General features: G+C 44.4%; 1 protein-coding gene across 2 annotated transcripts in view; it reads left to right on the top strand.

Moving 5' to 3' along the window:
• The first annotated feature begins 310 nt into the window (after positions 1-310).
• Positions 311-17,483, top strand: part of MARCHF4 (membrane associated ring-CH-type finger 4) — a 101,434-nt gene continuing 84,261 nt past the window's right edge. For both annotated transcript variants that reach the window (XM_071562200.1, XM_071562199.1), the window contains exon 1: positions 311-1,508. In XM_071562200.1, coding sequence (XP_071418301.1) covers positions 1,050-1,508 — 459 coding nt within the window. In that variant the 5' untranslated portion in view covers positions 311-1,049. The remainder of the gene's footprint in view (positions 1,509-17,483) is intronic.

Below are 17,483 nucleotides of genomic sequence, written 5' to 3'. Positions count from 1 at the left end.
AAACGTGACCATGTAAGATCCACGTTTCCTCGGTCAATTACATGCGAAGAATAGATTCGATTTCGACGGGTTTTTTTGGTCCAGGATGGTAACAGCTTAGGGAATAATACAGCCACCTTCCCTCGCCAGTTTCGCTCTGATTTTTTTTGGTGTGGTCCAGACAGCAGCTGGAATAGAGAAGGTCAGAATATATATATATATATATATATATATATATATAAAATATATATGATATATATATTATATATATAAAATATATTTGTCTCAGTACATCTGAGATTAAGCTCTTTGAATGCTAATTATTTCTTTCAGGACTTTTAATATTTACAATGAAATCTTTTAAAGCCAACGGTAAAATCTGAAGCCACCTGGGAGTACAGTGTTGGAAACATCGGGTGTTTTCCCACAAACAATGTGAAGGTCTTTTTTGTCAAAGAGGCAATTTTGATAATAACAGGTACCAATTTTGCATTTTGATAGCCAGACCAGCTGCTATTTTGTCTGGGTGCACACCTGGATTCGTGTGATGGGGTTTTATTTTTTATTTGAAAAAGAAATTATTACAAAATAGAAGAAAAAGGAAAATTACTTGAGATGCCAAATACTGTCGAGAGAACCATATTCTCCCTCCTCCCCACACCCACTGGAGACGTGGAGCCTTCTTTTTTACAGGCTTAGGAGTTGCGAGAGCTGATCGGAGGCTTTCTCCCGAGCCCGCTGGCTGCGCCCCTGGACCCTCGGGCGTGGGAGATTTATTTCCTTCTCCCACTGATTTCTAAGCAAACTTGTGGAGGGGGGCAAAGGATCCCCCAGCAGCACAGAGTCGGTTTTTTTCTGGTGTGGATTTTTCTTTCCGTTGCCGTCCCCGACGGGTTGCAGGGGGCTGCCGGAGATTCCGCCCCCTCGCCCTCCGGCTCTGGTTTTGTCCCTTCCCCGGCGGCCAGCGCAGCCCCCCCGGCACTGCGGCCGCCGCGGACCCCCCCGGCCGCGGGGCGCCCGGTTCCTGCCCTTTTCTTTTCCCCCCGTGCCCGCCTGCCAAGGAAAGGCACATGTTAATACCACCCGGCGCGGGCATTTTCTGCTACTGCTGCTGCGGGCTCCTCCGTCCGACACAGATGTTGCGAAACCAAGGCCTCCTCAAGTGCCGCTGCCGCATGCTCTTCAATGACCTGAAGGTCTTCCTGCTGCGGAGACCCCCCGCGCCGCCGCCGCCCTCCCCGCCGCCGCCGCTCCCCATGCCCGGCGGCGCAGAGGCGGCGGCGGGGGCCGCACCGCCCGGGGGGCGCGGACACGGCTGGCGGGCGGCGGGCGGCGGCGGCGGCGCGGGCAGCCCGGCTGCCGAGGAGTGGGGCAGCCCCGCCGGGGAGCCGCCCGCCTCCCTGCCCAGCAGCACCTCCTCGGATGACTTCGGCAAGGGCAAGGCCGAGGATCGCTACTCGCTGGGCAGCAGCATTGACAGCGGCATCCGCACGCCGCTCTGCAGGATCTGCTTCCAGGGGCCCGAGCAGGTGAGCGGCCGCGGGCGGTGGGCGCTGAGGTGAGGGGACCGATGGCAGCGATGCTCCAGCCTGCGGGACCTGGGGCCTGCTGCTTGCAGGGGTGTCACTGGTGCCCGGAGCAAGACCCCAAGACCATGGAGCCTCTGCCCTCTGCCCAGGCCCTGGGCTTCAGAATTTTGTGCCTCTGTAGTGTTTCCCAGGGAAGTGTGGAGTGGAGGCTTCCTCCATCCCTCTCTGCTGCGTGGCAGGCTTGCCCTGGGCACCCATGCCCAGCCTCAGAGCCATACAGCTGAGGCATGGGAGGGATGCACTGACACCTTCATGGAGCAGAGTGCAGCTCAGCAAGGAGAGCTTTTCATTGGAATGATTCGAGAAGTGATGCAAAGGAAGAGTTTAATGTGCTATTTGCTTTTAAAAAAACAACTTCAGTTTGTACAAAGACACGTGGCAGAAGATAGCCTCACTTCAGTGGTTCCCAGGGGGATGGCTAGTAGGAGCTCTGCAGGTGTTCCACTGCTCCCATGCTCCCAGTTGCATTAGCTGCAGGAGGAAAGTGGCTGGTTACAATTGTAGCTGCTGAAGCTGCAGCCTTGGGTTGCTCCTTGGAACAGACCAAGTTTAGGCCAGTGAAGTTTCCCTCCACCACAAAGGAGAATGAAACAAATGCAACTATGCTAGAACATAAAATGCCACCTTGGGGCATTATTTGCTGTATTTAATGACAATTAAAAGCAGCTCGTGTATTTTCAGGCTGGCAACTTCCTTGTAGTGATGTACCCAGCAACATCTGTACCTAACATGACTCAACTTGCAGGTGGCAAGGAAGGCTGCAGACGTCTGTTTTTGGGATCATGTCTGTATATGCTGATAACCATTACTACTCGGGATGGTGCCGTTACCTGTCATAATAGGGGATCCCTTGTAGAGAAAGAGTTACAAGGTTTGACTTGACCGATGCTATTTACATTTTGGGGACAGATTGTGGCATGTAAGGTGATACATTGAAATCTTGAGCAAAATGAGGTTTGCCCGGTTCCCTTCATCAACCTGTGTGCTCTGCTAAGGTAAACCAGTTCTCATCTGAGAGTGGCCATGCTCTGGCATGTGTCCTGCCTTTCCCAAAGCTGCCTACATCTATAATGCAGTGATCATGCCTTCCCTTATCTTGGTTCAAGGATGGTGGTGAGGAGGGCTGGAAGGTGAGAAATAGGCTTCCATTCTACTTTGGGAGATGCAAGGCTTGCTGCCAACCCCTCCCAATATACAAAGCCCTGCTGGATGTGTCATACCAAGGGTCACATAGATCACAGCTCTGTGCCCAGTGGACTGTAGCCTTCTCTAATGCTTTATGCAGCTGATGGATAGCTGTGAGGCAGTTTTGACCATAGGCTTTTAGATGGGGATGGGGAAAATATTTCCTTTTTGGAGATACTGTATGCCTTCCTTACTTGCTTGTCTTCTCTACATCTCTTTTAAAAGTTGGAAGCCATGCAATTCACTCCCTGGGAATTTGCATTATTCCACATTTCTAGTACTCTTCCCTGGCTTGCCATTCTGCCTGTGTACACGAGATGTAGCACCTGCAAGATTGGCTTACGTGTCAGAGCAAATAGAGCCTAAGCAGAATTAAAATTGAGGTATTTCACTTCCTTGAAGAACATTCATGCTTGAAAATAATTGCATGCTAATTTCCACACAGAAAAGCAGTGTAGGTTGCGTTGTAAACGTGAGACTATTTGCTGACCATCTGCCAGCCTACCTGAGTGAGAAGCTGAGCAGACGTGACTGGCATCTAATAGAGTTTCACCAGGATTTCTCTTTTTTTTTTGTCTTCTCACAGTTTCTGACCAGTATAATAAGACACAGCTGGGTTCTGCCACTCATCCTTGAGCAGTACCTTATTTTGCAAATAATTTTTCCTTCACCAGCATGGCTTGAGGAGTATCTGAAACCCTTTGCCCTGCAGCAGCTGGGAAACACAAATCATTATGGAGCCCCAAATCGTGGGGTTTTAAGGCACAGCCAGATCCTGACACAGCTTCCTGGAAGTATGGTTCAGAATAACTGGGCACTGAGTCAGTGCAGCTGATGTCAAGACCTACAGTTTGGTTTATTTGGCCCTTATGACAATAAAACTCCAACAGGGCTAAATCCCAAATTCCTTTTCTTTGTTATTATGGTGGTTATTACTGGTTTAGCCTTTATTTCCCATTTGTTTTTCAATTCAACAGCTGAGCAAAGACTCTTCATGTTTTGGACCCTCACAACTATAAAAGTTGTAGATGCATGTTATTCTATAGTACCCCTGCCAAGATCATCATGAAAATTTATCTTCTTTACTCTGTACATTAATAACAATGACAGAAACAAACAGTGTTTTATTTACCTGACAAAACCATCTGAAACTGCTGCAGCTGTGGGCAAATTTGCCAGGCTGCAGCATGGTACCAAGAACAAAAGCCTCCATTATAAATTGACTATTAGGCACTCTAAGCTTATTTACCCAGATAAAATGACAGTGAGTCTCCAAAAGAAGTTTTAATCCTGTTTTGATATAAAAAACCCCAACCAAAACAACAGCCAAAAAGGTCTCCTAGTAATCTGGCTTTGCAAGTAGGTTTTGTTTAATATCTAATACAAAAAAATCAGAAGGGAATTTCAGTTTATGATTGCCCAACATACATGATACTTCAGGGTACTGAATTGCTTATATCTTAAGCTCCTCATGTTTGTTTGTGGCCCTCATGGGTAAGCTGATTCTTTCATTTAAAAATGTGCTGAGGACCATAGGAGGAAAGCTCATTATTGTAGACCTATTTTGACCCTTCTGTGTTACTCAAGAGAAACCAGGGTTACAGACGAGAAAGGGTGGTTCTGATGACCAAGGGATCACAGCATGTGGGCAACTGTTTTGAGGGCATGACCAGCGAGCTCTGCTCAGGTCTGACAGTTGGAAAAAGCAACAGCTTTCATTGAAAATGAGAGCTTAACATTGTGAAAGCTGAGGGACTGAACTCTGCACTTGGTAATGGCATTGCCTTTTGGGGACTTGCTTGGCATTTTCAAAGCTTTCAATGACTGAATGTCCTGCACCATTGTGTCAGCAAATTCTGAGAGCCTGGATTGACTGGCAAAGCTCTGGGGAGAAAGTGAGAAAGAAAAATGCTGGAGTATTTTCTTCTGTTTTGGTTAATGCTCAGTGTTTGCAGAATTTTGTCTGCTTTCCTGGATCTCTGACAATGTTCTGCAAGAGAAAGAAATGAAGATGAGCTCTGCTCTCACAAATGTTTCACAGTACTTGGTATGGTTCCAAATTGAGGGCAAGTCATGGAGATTAGCAGGAAAAGACATGAGTGAAAAGTCCCTTCACATCAGTGGATAACTGCCTATGTCATAAGGAGTTAGCAGTACTGTGGAGTTTGGGATCTCAGAAGTGGTGCTAGCTGTGCTGAAAATAAATAGGAAAGTATTCTCAAATAAAACCGAGATAATTTGGAAATCCATATGTCTCAAGGATTGCTTGTTAGATTGTCAGTTAGAGTGTGTGTACATCTTTTCTTACCTGTCAGTTGTGGTCTGCTTTTCTCTATTTCTCTGTTCTGGGGAAAGATGCTGTAAAGATGGAGATTTGAAGTCAGTGCAGATGGATTTGTTTGGTTAATGAGGATCAGAGAGAACAGAGTGTGGACTCTCCTGCTTGCAGCTTGAACTTAGATCAGTATTCAGTAGAAATGCTTGAAAACAGACTATCCTTCCCACCTAAATTCCTTCTAGACTTTGGGACTCCTTAATATGAGAACATGAAGACCTTCAAGGAAACAAGAAGGGAAAAGAACTGACAATAGATACTGTGAGTTTCACACTTCCATATAATATGTAATTAGACTGTGGAGCAGCTTGCTGCAGGACATTAGCAAGACAAGGAACTAATTTTTAATGAATGATTGTAAAGCTATGTGGTTATTAAGAATACTTAGTGTCAGTACAATTAATAATAACATTTCTGAAAGTAAAATTCACACTTCATATCTGAAGCCAATCTAGAGATCAGGGTAAGACTGAAGAGGAGCAAAGCTTTGGGGGTGGTTTCTAGCCCCACATCTCACAGCCTCTTGTGCTTGACTGGTGAGATCCTTCACTCCAGGTGCATATCTGGATTTCATGCACATGTAATGTCTTCAGCATCTAGGCACCTGCCATGTTCAGGACTTCTCTAAAGCTAAGTTGACCCTAAGTTACTCAGTCTGGATTAACATACATTCTTGGGGGCCACGTGCAGGATCAGCAAATGGTCAGTAGTGTTGAATGGCTGGTTATTAGCATGTGTTGCTTGAAATAACTACTGGGAATCTCAAACCCATTCCTGTTAGAGGCACAGGCAAAAAGCATCTTTAGCCCCCTGCCTAGTAGGGTTTGCTGAGAAGGCATGAGGTAAGCCAGGAAATATTTGCACTCTACAGACTGGTCTCTAGGCAGCACAGAGGAGTGGAGGAGATCTCTGAGATGCCTGATGTCTGATTTACAGCATTGTAAGATTGAGGAGAATCAGGTACCTGTTTTCTGGAGTGAGACAAAGAGGAAAAGAGGCAGGCTGTGGCAGAATGCAGGGCACAAATGTGATAGTGAATGAGTGGAAGAAACAACAGTGCAACCAGCATCACAAGAATATCCAAAGCCAGGAAAACTTAGGAGTGGAGATGCTGGTATTTCTTGGGGTCTGTCCAAACTGGCTAGACCATCAGGACACTGTTTTCAAACATGTTGAACCACATAATGACAGTGCAGGCTTCCCATCCATGTCCTTCCATAAGGGTGTTCCCACAGGGTTCACATACTTGGTGTTAGAAGAAGACTTACTCATTGGAAAACAGCCAGTCCTGCTAAAACTGAAGACTAAGAGATCCTGGGATGCAGCCATTTAGATTCCAATCTATATATTGTAATTTATGACAGAAAGGAGGAGAAGATGCTTCCTGTGATACTCAGTCCACCTCTCTGCCTTCCCATCTTTGAATCTTAACACCGCTATAGCTAATTCTCCTGTTTCATCTGTCCCAGAGTCAAATGTGTGCTGTGCAGACAGAACATTCTTGGCTTTGGCAACAGCCTTGCTTGAGCCATCAACTGAATGGAGCCCAGGATGCCATCTATTTTAGATTTAGATGCTGTTGCCACAGAGTTGATTGGCAAAGCTCCCATTAACTTCAACAGCAAAAGTGTAGGCATCCAGTAGCAGGGACCTGACCCCTGTATTTCAATAATGTTGTGCACACAGCAGGGTTTCTATAAATACTAGTGAAAGCCACTAATCCCATTGACTTTTAATTGCTCCAGAAGACAAGGTTTTCACCTTCTGTGCCTGCTGAAACTCTGAAGCCTGACCCATTTATTTTGGTGCCACTAGCTAGCCTGAGCAGCAGTTTTTCTTTTCTTTCACTTTTCCCCATATGAAAGGCTTCATGAAGGAACTTGTCTGTGTTTGTGTCACTGTTTCTTAAATATACATTTCGGGCCATGATTAACAGTGGCTGATGTCAGTTAGTGACAGAACAAGCAATGCAAAAGCATGTAGCTCCATTGTTTGCATCTGTAGAGTCACTGTTCTTTCCACAAAGGCAACACTTGCTCCTGGAAGGGCTCTGTTCATACAAAACTGAATTGCATTCAGGTTGTCTTTCAAGTAAAAATTCATTCTCAGCAAGGGCCTCCTCTGTGGCAGTCTTTTGCTCACTTTGGTGTTTTTCTATTCAAGGCTGGCCCAGCCGGGAAGTCAGAAATGTGGTTGTGCCAAAAATCTGTGATGTTGTGTCCTGTGTGTCTGCTGCACATGTCTCCACCACTCCTAGGCCAGGAGCAAGATAATAAGATAGGCTGCAATTGTTACTCGTCCGTATCTATGGCTATCCTGTTCTTTTATTAGCTGATGGCTAAAAAGGATTGAAGCCACTTGATAGTGTTAGCTGTTGCAGTTTATGCTCATCAGCCGATGAGCTAATTTCAGGCAGATTTGGCAGAGAGTAGAGATCTGAAAGGCATTAAATTCCTGTAAGTTTTATGAAGACTATCTGGATGAAGAAGAGGAAAGCTAGAAATGTCCTAATATGGGAGAAATTGTAGCATCATCTGTGCTAGACACTTTAGAGTCCAGGGAGGACAGAGCTTCAGAGGGAACAACTGCTTTAACAGGAACATGTATTCCATTAGACAAAAAAAGAACAACACCATCATCATATGGTTTCCATGGGAAACCAGACATACAGAATAGCTTGTTAACTTTTTATCTCTCTCCTTTTCCTTTGTTAATCAGGATTGCTTACCTAAAATGAATTGGTTGATGCTGAAGACTTTCATATCTTCCCTCATCTTTTCACAACCTACCTCTAATCCTTTTTTTGATTGCAGTAGAACAGATTACATTGTTGGCAGTGGAGAGTGATGAGTGATGACTTTATTCTGATGAAGAAAATAACAGCAAGACCTGAAAATGTATGTAGATAATAAATGGACTGTCCCCATGCCCCTCTGTGATGAGATAAGAAAGAATCATTCTAGGCAGACTGGTTCCAGTGACAGGGTCCATACTCTGAAATCCTCACATATATTTTCTTCTCTCATGTAATTTCTTCTTGATGCTCTTTGGTGGTTTTCTCTTCTTGGCTGAAGTCAATTGACACATCAGAGCTTGGCTCCACCCATCCTATATGGTTCTACTCTGTATAGGTTCTCCTATGGCCTGTTTACCATCTTGTCCAATCCTCCTCTGTGTGCAGCTTCAACACTGATGACATCACTTAAAACAGTTACACAGGTTAAACCTGCTTCCCTGGGTGGGGAATGAGGGATGTGATGGTACAGAATGGGAGAATGATAAGCAAAAAATGGTTTACGTATTGTTTTATTCTTTCCTGCATCTAGTGCCTTGTGTTTGCTGGAGGAACCAGGGTGTGCTTGGGAAAAACTGTGTAAACTCCGTGGAGGATGGGGTACTTCAATCTTGAAAGGAAACCCAAGAAATTTTTTTTCTGCTCTGTAGAGGAACTTCATAGGGAACTTCCATAATGGTTGGAGAATTGGACTGTCGGACTTACTTTTTACCATGGAGTCACAGACATTTATACTAGCAGGTCCATATCCAAAACAATTTTGCAGAACAGAAGAGAAAATAAGTTTATATTGCACCAGTTTGTAGGCCAAGGACTGCTACTGTGTTTGTGGTGTCTTTGCCATGTCACTCTTAGCAGAAGTTACCAAACATTGCTTGATTGACAGTGTGTTTATGTTAACGGTAAGGCCATGGGGTCACCTTTCCCATGCAAAAGTATGTGCCATTAGCTAAGAGATCAGTGTTAGAGGCACCTTTAAGGTTTATAGTGCATTAAGCATTTGTAGGTGTTTGCCCTCACAGCCTGCAGACAGTCCTATGTCTGCAGGCTCTGTGAGGTTGTTCCTTGTGACTGCCATTGTAACCTCTGGTACTGCATCAGTTTGGCTTCTGTTTCTTAATCCATGGATCCAGGCCAAGGGCAATGCCCAGGTCTCAAGAGAATTAGTTCACCCATCCAAAATCCTGAAAAAGACTGTTCTAACAAGTTTTTAAGGATAAGTGTAGTTGGACAATCCATCTTTCCTGCTGCAGCTCATTTCTTCTTGCCCTATCTAGTAGGAGGACAGCAGATTGTTTTTACCTTTCCTTTTTTTCCAAGAAGTAGGTAACTGAAGGTATTTTCCACTAATTGTATGTAAATACAGTGAAAATTCATCCTTTCAAGAGTTCACAAGCTCAAGTGACAACCAAAGCCTTAACACTACTTGCTCTTCTCTAGGCCAAACAATTTCAATTCTGTCTTTGCCCTTACGCCCTGTATTCTAGACTGCTAATTATCCATGGTGTTATCTTCTGGACTCTCACCAAATGGTTCATATTTTGCTTTAAATGCACAGGAAACAATTCTCCAGCTGAATCCTTGTCAGTGCTGAGCAGTGCAGAAGGGTTTTCAACCCTGTTTAACACGTCATCCATTTCAGAGTAATGCTCACTTTATTTCTTTCTTTCTTTACGGAACAGTATAAGATTATTGATTGTTACTCAACTCATGATTCAGTATGGTCTCCATGTCCTTCAGAGCTGCTTCTTGGGCAGTCCTCCATCCTGGCTCTGTGCAGTTGGCATTACTGTCTTGGTGGAGGAGCTGTGTTTGGCCTTAGTGAATTGCATCCCTTTTTCCCCAGTAGCAGCCTCTTCCAGGAGGGCCTGCAGATGCATTAACTCTGTTCAGTCTTAGAGGTCATTAATGACTTGAGCTCTTCTGCTTTGCCTCCTGTTGAGAGTTGGGAAAAAAAGCTGGAGGAGCAGCTGTTCTTTTCTTTAAGGATCCCTTCACTGCCACAGATGAGACTTATGGCTAGCGCTGGTCCTGTCACTGCCTGCTTACAGCCATGTGGAGCAGCAGCCAGTGGATCCTCATTACTTCAGTTCAGGTGTCTGCTCTCTGCCCCAATTAAAACCACCCTCAGCAAGGCTGAATATGACCTTCCTGATAGATTTAGGCCTCTAGCCAATCCTGCTTGAAATGTTGCCCCCACCACCCACCTCTCTCCTGTTTCTCCAATCACTTTATGGATGGGTGGCTCACATTTCCTCCACCTTCTTGTACTAGCACTGTCACTTGGTCATTAACCCTACTCTCAACTTGAGCTTTTTTCCTCTCATTTACCATCTATATATTCATGTTGCACCCAGATCTTCATTTGCTTTCTTTAGGGTTGCACAGATACTTGCTCAGATCCTCATTTCTTGCCTTCATTTCTGTGATCTCTTCTTCTCCAACTTCCTAGCACAGGCATTGCTCTGCTTCAGTTGAGCCAAAACCAAGAAGCTCACTTCTTCGACTGGTCTATTGATGGAAGAAGTGCTTTTCCAAGAACATCTGTATGCATCCCATCAGTGTTCTCTGTCCTTACTGAGATAGGCCCTGTATAGTTTTTTACTCCATTTCTCAGTCTTTGGGAGAGCTAAGAAAGCTGTGTGGAAGGATCTGTTGAAGACACAACACACAGCATTGGCACGCAGGAATCCTGCTGACACTTCACCCACATCACATCAGCACCTACTCTGGCAATTTTGTGCAGGTGGCAAACTAAACCTCAATGGATGATTTGCACTTTCTGCAAGTATGTAGTGATGGACTAAACTTGCCCCTCCAAACACTCCACTGTTTTTAGTTATATCAGGTCTTCTCAGCCTGTCTGGTATGTTGCATGACCTTGCACTGTCTGATGAATGAAGCACTTCCCTCTTCTCCTTGTTAAGCACACTAAGACCTGTCAGGATTTAAAGTGCTGGAGAACTACAAGAATATTATTATCCCATTCCAAGTGATATTAAAAGAACATTAAGACAGATCAGATGAGCATTCAAGAAAAGTAGGTAATAATAAAATACTGTATCAGAGAGAAATAGCTGTTAAGTAATTAAAGAGAGGGTTCGCACAAGAGGCAGAAGGAGAGTTATGGATGCTTCTGGCCTCTAGACCATTCTTTATTTTAATCCTATGATAACCTTTACAGGATGTCAGTATGTCAAGCATTGCACCAAGAAGTGAAGCCAAGGCTTTTCTTGCCCTAAAGAGTTCACATTTTAGGACATAAAACCCCAACATTTCCTTAACATTGAAGAGACATGCATTTGTACAAGATTTAGGGCCAGAGGGAGTTACTGGGCGAGTCTAGTCTGAACCTCTCCATAATAGCAGTGCAATGTGTTCCCTGAATGAAATTCCTGCTTGAAGGCTAATAGCTATGCAAGGGCTGGAGAAAAAATATCCTAGCTTGATTTTCAAATCTCCAGCAATGGGAAATTGTTGCAGTGCCCAAGGAGAAAATCTGGGGAAACAGCGAACTGGAACTGTCTTGGCATATCAACTTTTGTCTTTTCTGTCACAGAAAGAACTGTGTACTCTGTGCATCCTTAGAAACCAGCTTCAAAAACCCTTGGGCTAGCTGGCAGAGAAGATTTCTCTCATGGAAAAAGTTCTGTGTTTGAAGACAGTTTTATTCCACATCAGATTAAAGGCAAGAAACTTTCAGCCTGGAAAAACACTCATGGGATTCAGCTAGTTAGGAAAAAAACCAGTTCATAGCCTCCTCTGACATATGAGAGCAGAAGCACTGTCACCTACATTTAACCCACATTTGGAAAATTTTCTTCATAGGCAGGATGGCTACATCATTTCTAAGAAAAAAACATTTCTACAGCCCCCATAGCCTGCAGTGAGGACTCCTAGATAAAGTCCAGCTTGCTAAACTGTCCTGACCTGGCCCAGCTGCCATCGTTGTTCTTTTCCATACCCCTTATGATTTATTTCTTGCCCTTCATGTGAAATCTGCAGGAGAGTCCCTGGCCTTCCCAACCTGCATCTGTTCATATGATTTCTTCTCTCATCTTTTTCTTGGTGGTACCAGACAAAAGCTTCATCTCTTTGAAGGTGTGCTTGGGCATGTGATGCAAATGTCAGGTGATGGTGCCAATTCTGAGTGTTACAGCTCAGGTCAAACAAAATCACACAACCTCAGAATACTTTCAGATGCAGGAAACTCAGGTCTTTTTGTTCAACACCTACGCAAGTAAATCTGCCCAGATCAGATACCCAGATATCCAGAACTGGATAGCTCCAAGGACAGTTACTCTACTCACCTCTCTGGTCCCTGGTTTAATATTTGGCCTCCCTTACAATGAAAATGTGAAAGTTTTATTTTTGATTTATAATCATAATTTCTTGTGTTTCAAATTGTATCTGTTTCTTCTTTTCTTGTAACCATGCACCTGTGAAAAGAGTCTCACTTTCTTGCTGTACCTTTCCATGAAGTGGCTGAAGACAGCAGTATGATCTTCCCTTAGCTTTTACAGTGATTTTAGGAAGAGCTGTGCAAAAGATAGGATTAAATGTCTGCTCTAACGCCCCAGGATGGATTTGGACAGGGGATGAGATTTTTGTAATGGTAGTCAGATAAATACCAAGGGAAAATAGCTGCCCCTCTATAGCTCGAAGAGTGAGAACAAATATTGCTAATAATAGCAAAGGCTCAGATATTTCTCTTTGTCATAGCCAGGACACTTCTTGATCCAATAATCACTAAACCTTCAAGACTCAAGTCTGAGTCTTATAGAAACACTGGTTGTGGAAAAGCTTGATTGAGCAAGAACGGTTTCTGTTTAAACTGAACAGAAGGATAGGCAAAAAAAGATCTGTAACTAAGGCTTTCAACTTTACAAAAGCATATTTTGAAAAATTATGAGTCTTCAAAAATATGCAATATAACAGAAATGTATTATACAATGTCTATTTACTACTAAACCAACCATTAGTCTCTTTATAACAAACTCTTTATAACATTCTGTTTCAGTTGCTGCTTTCTGGAAGCTTACAGTAATTCTCCCTTCTACAGGCCTTTTTTGCTTTCTGCCTTCAATTAATTTGCCTGGAAAGCTGTTGAAAATCTCCCCCAAGATCTGTTTTAATAAAAATGAAAACCATTCTTTTCTCTTTTTCTTACTTGCTTCCCTCAGTATCAGTACTTATCCATGTCAGTTCTGTTTATAAGTCCTTGAGATACAGTCAGTGACATTTAAACTTCTCTGCCAAACTCAGCCACCTTTGATAAATAAAGGCTGCAGAAATCTTACGCTCATATGAGTTGCACAAAAATGTGTGGCCAAGGGGGGCATAACTCCCACACTGAGATTTTGATGCCATGGAGGGGAATTGTCATAAGATGTCCATCTCTACTATACATCTAAGAAACCACCTTACTCCCAGGTGCAATTCAAGGGGAACTTAATTGTTTGTCTCTATTGCACTGAGAACTTCTGGTTTTCTGTTGTCTTTGTTCTTAATTATATTTACAAAAAGGCAAGAAAAAGATCCATCTGCCAGCAAAAGCTGAGCTATCAAGTTTGAATGCAGTACTGGAGTATTTCAGAAAACTGTACATTTAGAAAATCAAAGGAAGAGCATAGCAAGTTTTAGAGGCTTCTTCACTGACCCCAGTCCAGGATCTGTTATTTCAGTCAACCTCTTTCAGGGGCACTTCCCAACAGGGCAGTCAACACACAGACTTGCCCTATTGGTACTTGCCCTTCAGGCCGCACAGGCATTAGGAAGGTTGATGCAGCACTGCCTGGGATGGCTTGAAAGCCTGAACCAGCGTCTTTGGTAGTTGGTAGCTGAGGACAGCACCTCTTCCCTAAGCCTGCAGAACCCTGTGTGTCACTCCATCACTGTAGCAAACCTAACCAGAGTGGAGAGCAGTGTGACCAAGGGAATGATTGTAGACCAGTTAAGTGAATTGAATGGTGGGAAGAATATCAGAGATAATTCTGTGCAACTTAACAAGAAGAGGATTTTTGATCAGAGGCTTCCAAAATGCATCTGTCAGTAGGAAAGTTAACTAAGCTGCTGGGACTCCTCAGGAGAAGTTCTTGTTGCTGTAGTAAGCCAAAGGGGATGCAGAGACCACTACAGGCTTATGGATTTCCACAGAGCAGCCCAAGAGGCCCCATATCAGAGACTATTTGCAAATGCAAGACATACAAATGTGTGTGTGTGTGTGTAACTGAGCTGCTCTGTGTGTGTTTAGGAGGATCAGAAACATGGGGCAAATGTCACAACCTTAAGCTGGCAGGAGGTTTGCTACCATAGCGTGGCTCTATTTTCTTTTTGGGTTGGATCCAGTTATTTTCCCCTGTAATGGATGTGAGAAGGCTACTGAGATTGGGTTTCTGTGAAGAAACAGAAGATGCAGGGGAATGATCTTGGGACAGACGAAGCTGGAAAACACATGCTCTGCTTCTCTGATAAGCATTCCTAGAAGGGAGTGAAGATCTCCAGTCCTGCTTCATGGTGGCATAAAAGGGTTCTCTGATAAGCACAAGGCCATGTTGTACCTGATAGAACCTCACTCATTCATTCCTGCAGGTGATTCCACTGCCACCAAAAAGTCCCAGTGGCATTCATCAGCTCCTTGCTTCTTTGCATCCCAGTTCTGCATTTTCCCACTTGTGTGTCTCCTTCCACAGGATCTATAACTTATCCCTCTGCAGGTGATGTCTCTCCAACAGGGGAATGTAACTCTGTCTTTTCTCACCAGATAATCTTCTGCCCCTAAGCATGTGATTGGAGCAGCAACACCAGCCCTCCTAGGCTACAGGGGAGATTTTCACCTTCTCTTAACTACATCCTGAATGTTCCCAGTTTTTCAGCATGCTCTGCATTTTGGCCTGATTAGGCTATTTGTTCTGTTGTATTGCAGAAACAAGGAGTGGTGCTTAGGCACAAGAGAGTATGTTCTCTCTGTATCCTGTAAAATAGGAGAAAATTTGCTCAGCTGGAAATGAAACAACTCGGAGTTCAAAACTCACTTCCACTGACAGCTGTTTTGCATTCTCAGATACTCACCAACCATCAGGACAGGAGTCTTTACCCCTAGGTAAATGTTCCTAAGGCCCTTAGCTATTTGTATGCTGGAGATACTGATGAGTCAAAAACAGGCTGTACAAATGCATGGAGATTGGGGAAACCATACATATCCCTCCCATTTGGCCTGCCTTAATCATGTTTGAAACAAATATTCACCCACTGAGTCCCCTGTGGTTTTTGTTTCCCAGAGTGAGGTAAAACCCACTAATCCTCCTGGTCAACACAGTTTGGTACCCTCTGACACAACTTCACATGTAATGGGTGCGCTGCAGTATGAATAACAGCCCTTCCTGTGATTTATATCCTGTCAAGAGAGAGAGAGAGAGAGAGTGATTTTTGCCAGATACCTATCTACCTATAAATGCATATGGAACAACTGCTGGGACACAGCTGCACTCATGTGACTGTATTTAATCTCTTTCTTTTTAAATCACTGTGTCTACATTGCCGTGAGCTGTTTTTCTTCCCTCCTGAAATGTGCACAGAAGCATTGAAGGTAGGTATCTCCTGTGCTTTGCTCTGATTTGGGCTTTTGTGAGATAGTCAGAGGACCCTGAGGGTCAGGGACCTGGGTTCCCACTAACACACTCCATGACCCCACCTTTGGAGGTTCTGCATGATTCCTAGGCAGCAGCCAACCCTCATGCACTGCCGCAGCATGTGCTGGTCCCAGCACTTACTATGAAGCAGGGACTCACTGTATGCGTGTTTGTGGCAGTGTGGGAGAAGGCAGATGCCACGTGTCTGAGCCAAAATGGATTGAGAAGGAGATTAAGTGGTCATTTGTGGGTCATGTTTTCCTGCAGAGGGCAGACTGATGGCATGGTGCACATCTGGGCTGTGCAGCAGATGCAGCAGATGCAGCAGAGTTTCAGGTTCTCTGAGGCACTTCCTTGGAGGACTTTGCTGAGCTCACTACAGGGTTGGAGCCACAACATAGCAGCCAAGAGCTCCCCCAGCCAGGGATGTCCGTGTGTGGAAAGTGTTCCTTTGGAAGGTGACTACTGTATGCTGTTACTGCTACATTTGTAGTTACAGATTGGCGCTTTGGCTGTTCCTTCCAGTCGTATGTGTATGGCATGTCCAGTGCAGTGTGGTGATTTGCAGTGTGTCACAACTGTCCTGAATCACAATGGCTCACAAATCAGGCCCACATGTCTTATGTTCCTTCAATCCTCTTATCAATGCTCTGTGTCCACCCACTGAAAAAGATCTTTCCATGTGCCTGGTCAGCTATGAAGTTCATTTATGAAGGCAGGCTGACCTGGACAGATGCAAGATACAAAGATGTTTCAGAACTTGATTTAGGCTTGAGCACATTCTGACACTGGAATGTCAGGGCCGTGACTGTGAAACAGTCATGAACCCTTGCTGGACAATACAAGTGGTAAAGAGAACTAACTTCCCAGGCAAGGCAGTATTTAGACCATGACAGAAGATCTCTAAGCAAACAGCACACTGTTATATGGAGGAAAATCACATGGCCTGCCTCCATGAGTGCATGGAGAGGGGCATCTCTGCTTTCTGCAGAGCCAGGGTTTGCCTTCCTGCTAGAGAAAAAGAAATAAACTAAATGGTGTGGGGAACTGAGCAGCAAACAGAGTCCTCTCAGATGAGAGCTACTCTAGAGATCAGTATTACCAAACCCAAGGTTTTAGAATCAAGGAGGCAACTTGGTCACTGGATAACAGATCCCAACCAAGGTTGCTCTCTGGCTTTAAGAGGACAGTTTTAGAGTAGTTCTCCTGTGATGTTGGCTTGACTAGAGCAGGTTCCTCTTCCAGTTCAAGCAGATGAAAAGAGGATGAGCAGCAACCAAGGACCTCAGCTTCTCCTCTAAGCTTTGTAAATAAGCCATGATTCTGGGCACATCACCAAGGTGGAACACAGCTCTGAGCTGCAGACACCTCAGTGCTAGTGTCACAACGTAGGTGTCTGCATGTGGACTGGATGTCTAGGCAGTGAAAATCAAGAGCTTGACTCATGCCCACACAATGATTTCTTAGTGGAAAACATCTTGAGGTAGGTAATTGCACCCCTAGTCAATACAGTCAGTGGAGCTCGAGAGATAGACACCTACATTTGCTCAGCTGACTCACTCCCGGGGCTCTGCTGTCAACATTTACTAGACCTTCATCGAACATATACAGGAACAAGGACATTCAGTATGCATATAGCTGCTACGTCTAGATATAGTCTGTCTGCACCTGGATTCACCTGTAGTGATAAAATGGACCCTTTTATGCCACCATGAAGCAGGACTGGAGATCTTCACTCCCTTCTAGGAATGCTGTAAGGGATCCTTGCTCAACTGAAAAACACTGAAACCACTTCAAAGCTAGGTGCTCTGCAAATGCTGACTGTTCATATTCTTACAAGTAAACAGCAATTCAGAAATGCATGCAGAACATTGAAGAGTAGTAAACAGATGGGAGAAGTTGCCAAGGAAGGCCACACAGAAGTGGCGAGCAAAAATAAGTGTTAGAGACGGTCTGACATTTTTATAGCA

This window comes from Pithys albifrons, chromosome 8, assembly GCF_047495875.1.
Source record: "Pithys albifrons albifrons isolate INPA30051 chromosome 8, PitAlb_v1, whole genome shotgun sequence".
NCBI lineage: Eukaryota > Metazoa > Chordata > Aves > Passeriformes > Thamnophilidae > Pithys > Pithys albifrons.
The sequence above is the reverse complement of the archived record's forward strand: the minus strand, read 5'-3'. Positions and strand labels throughout refer to the sequence as shown.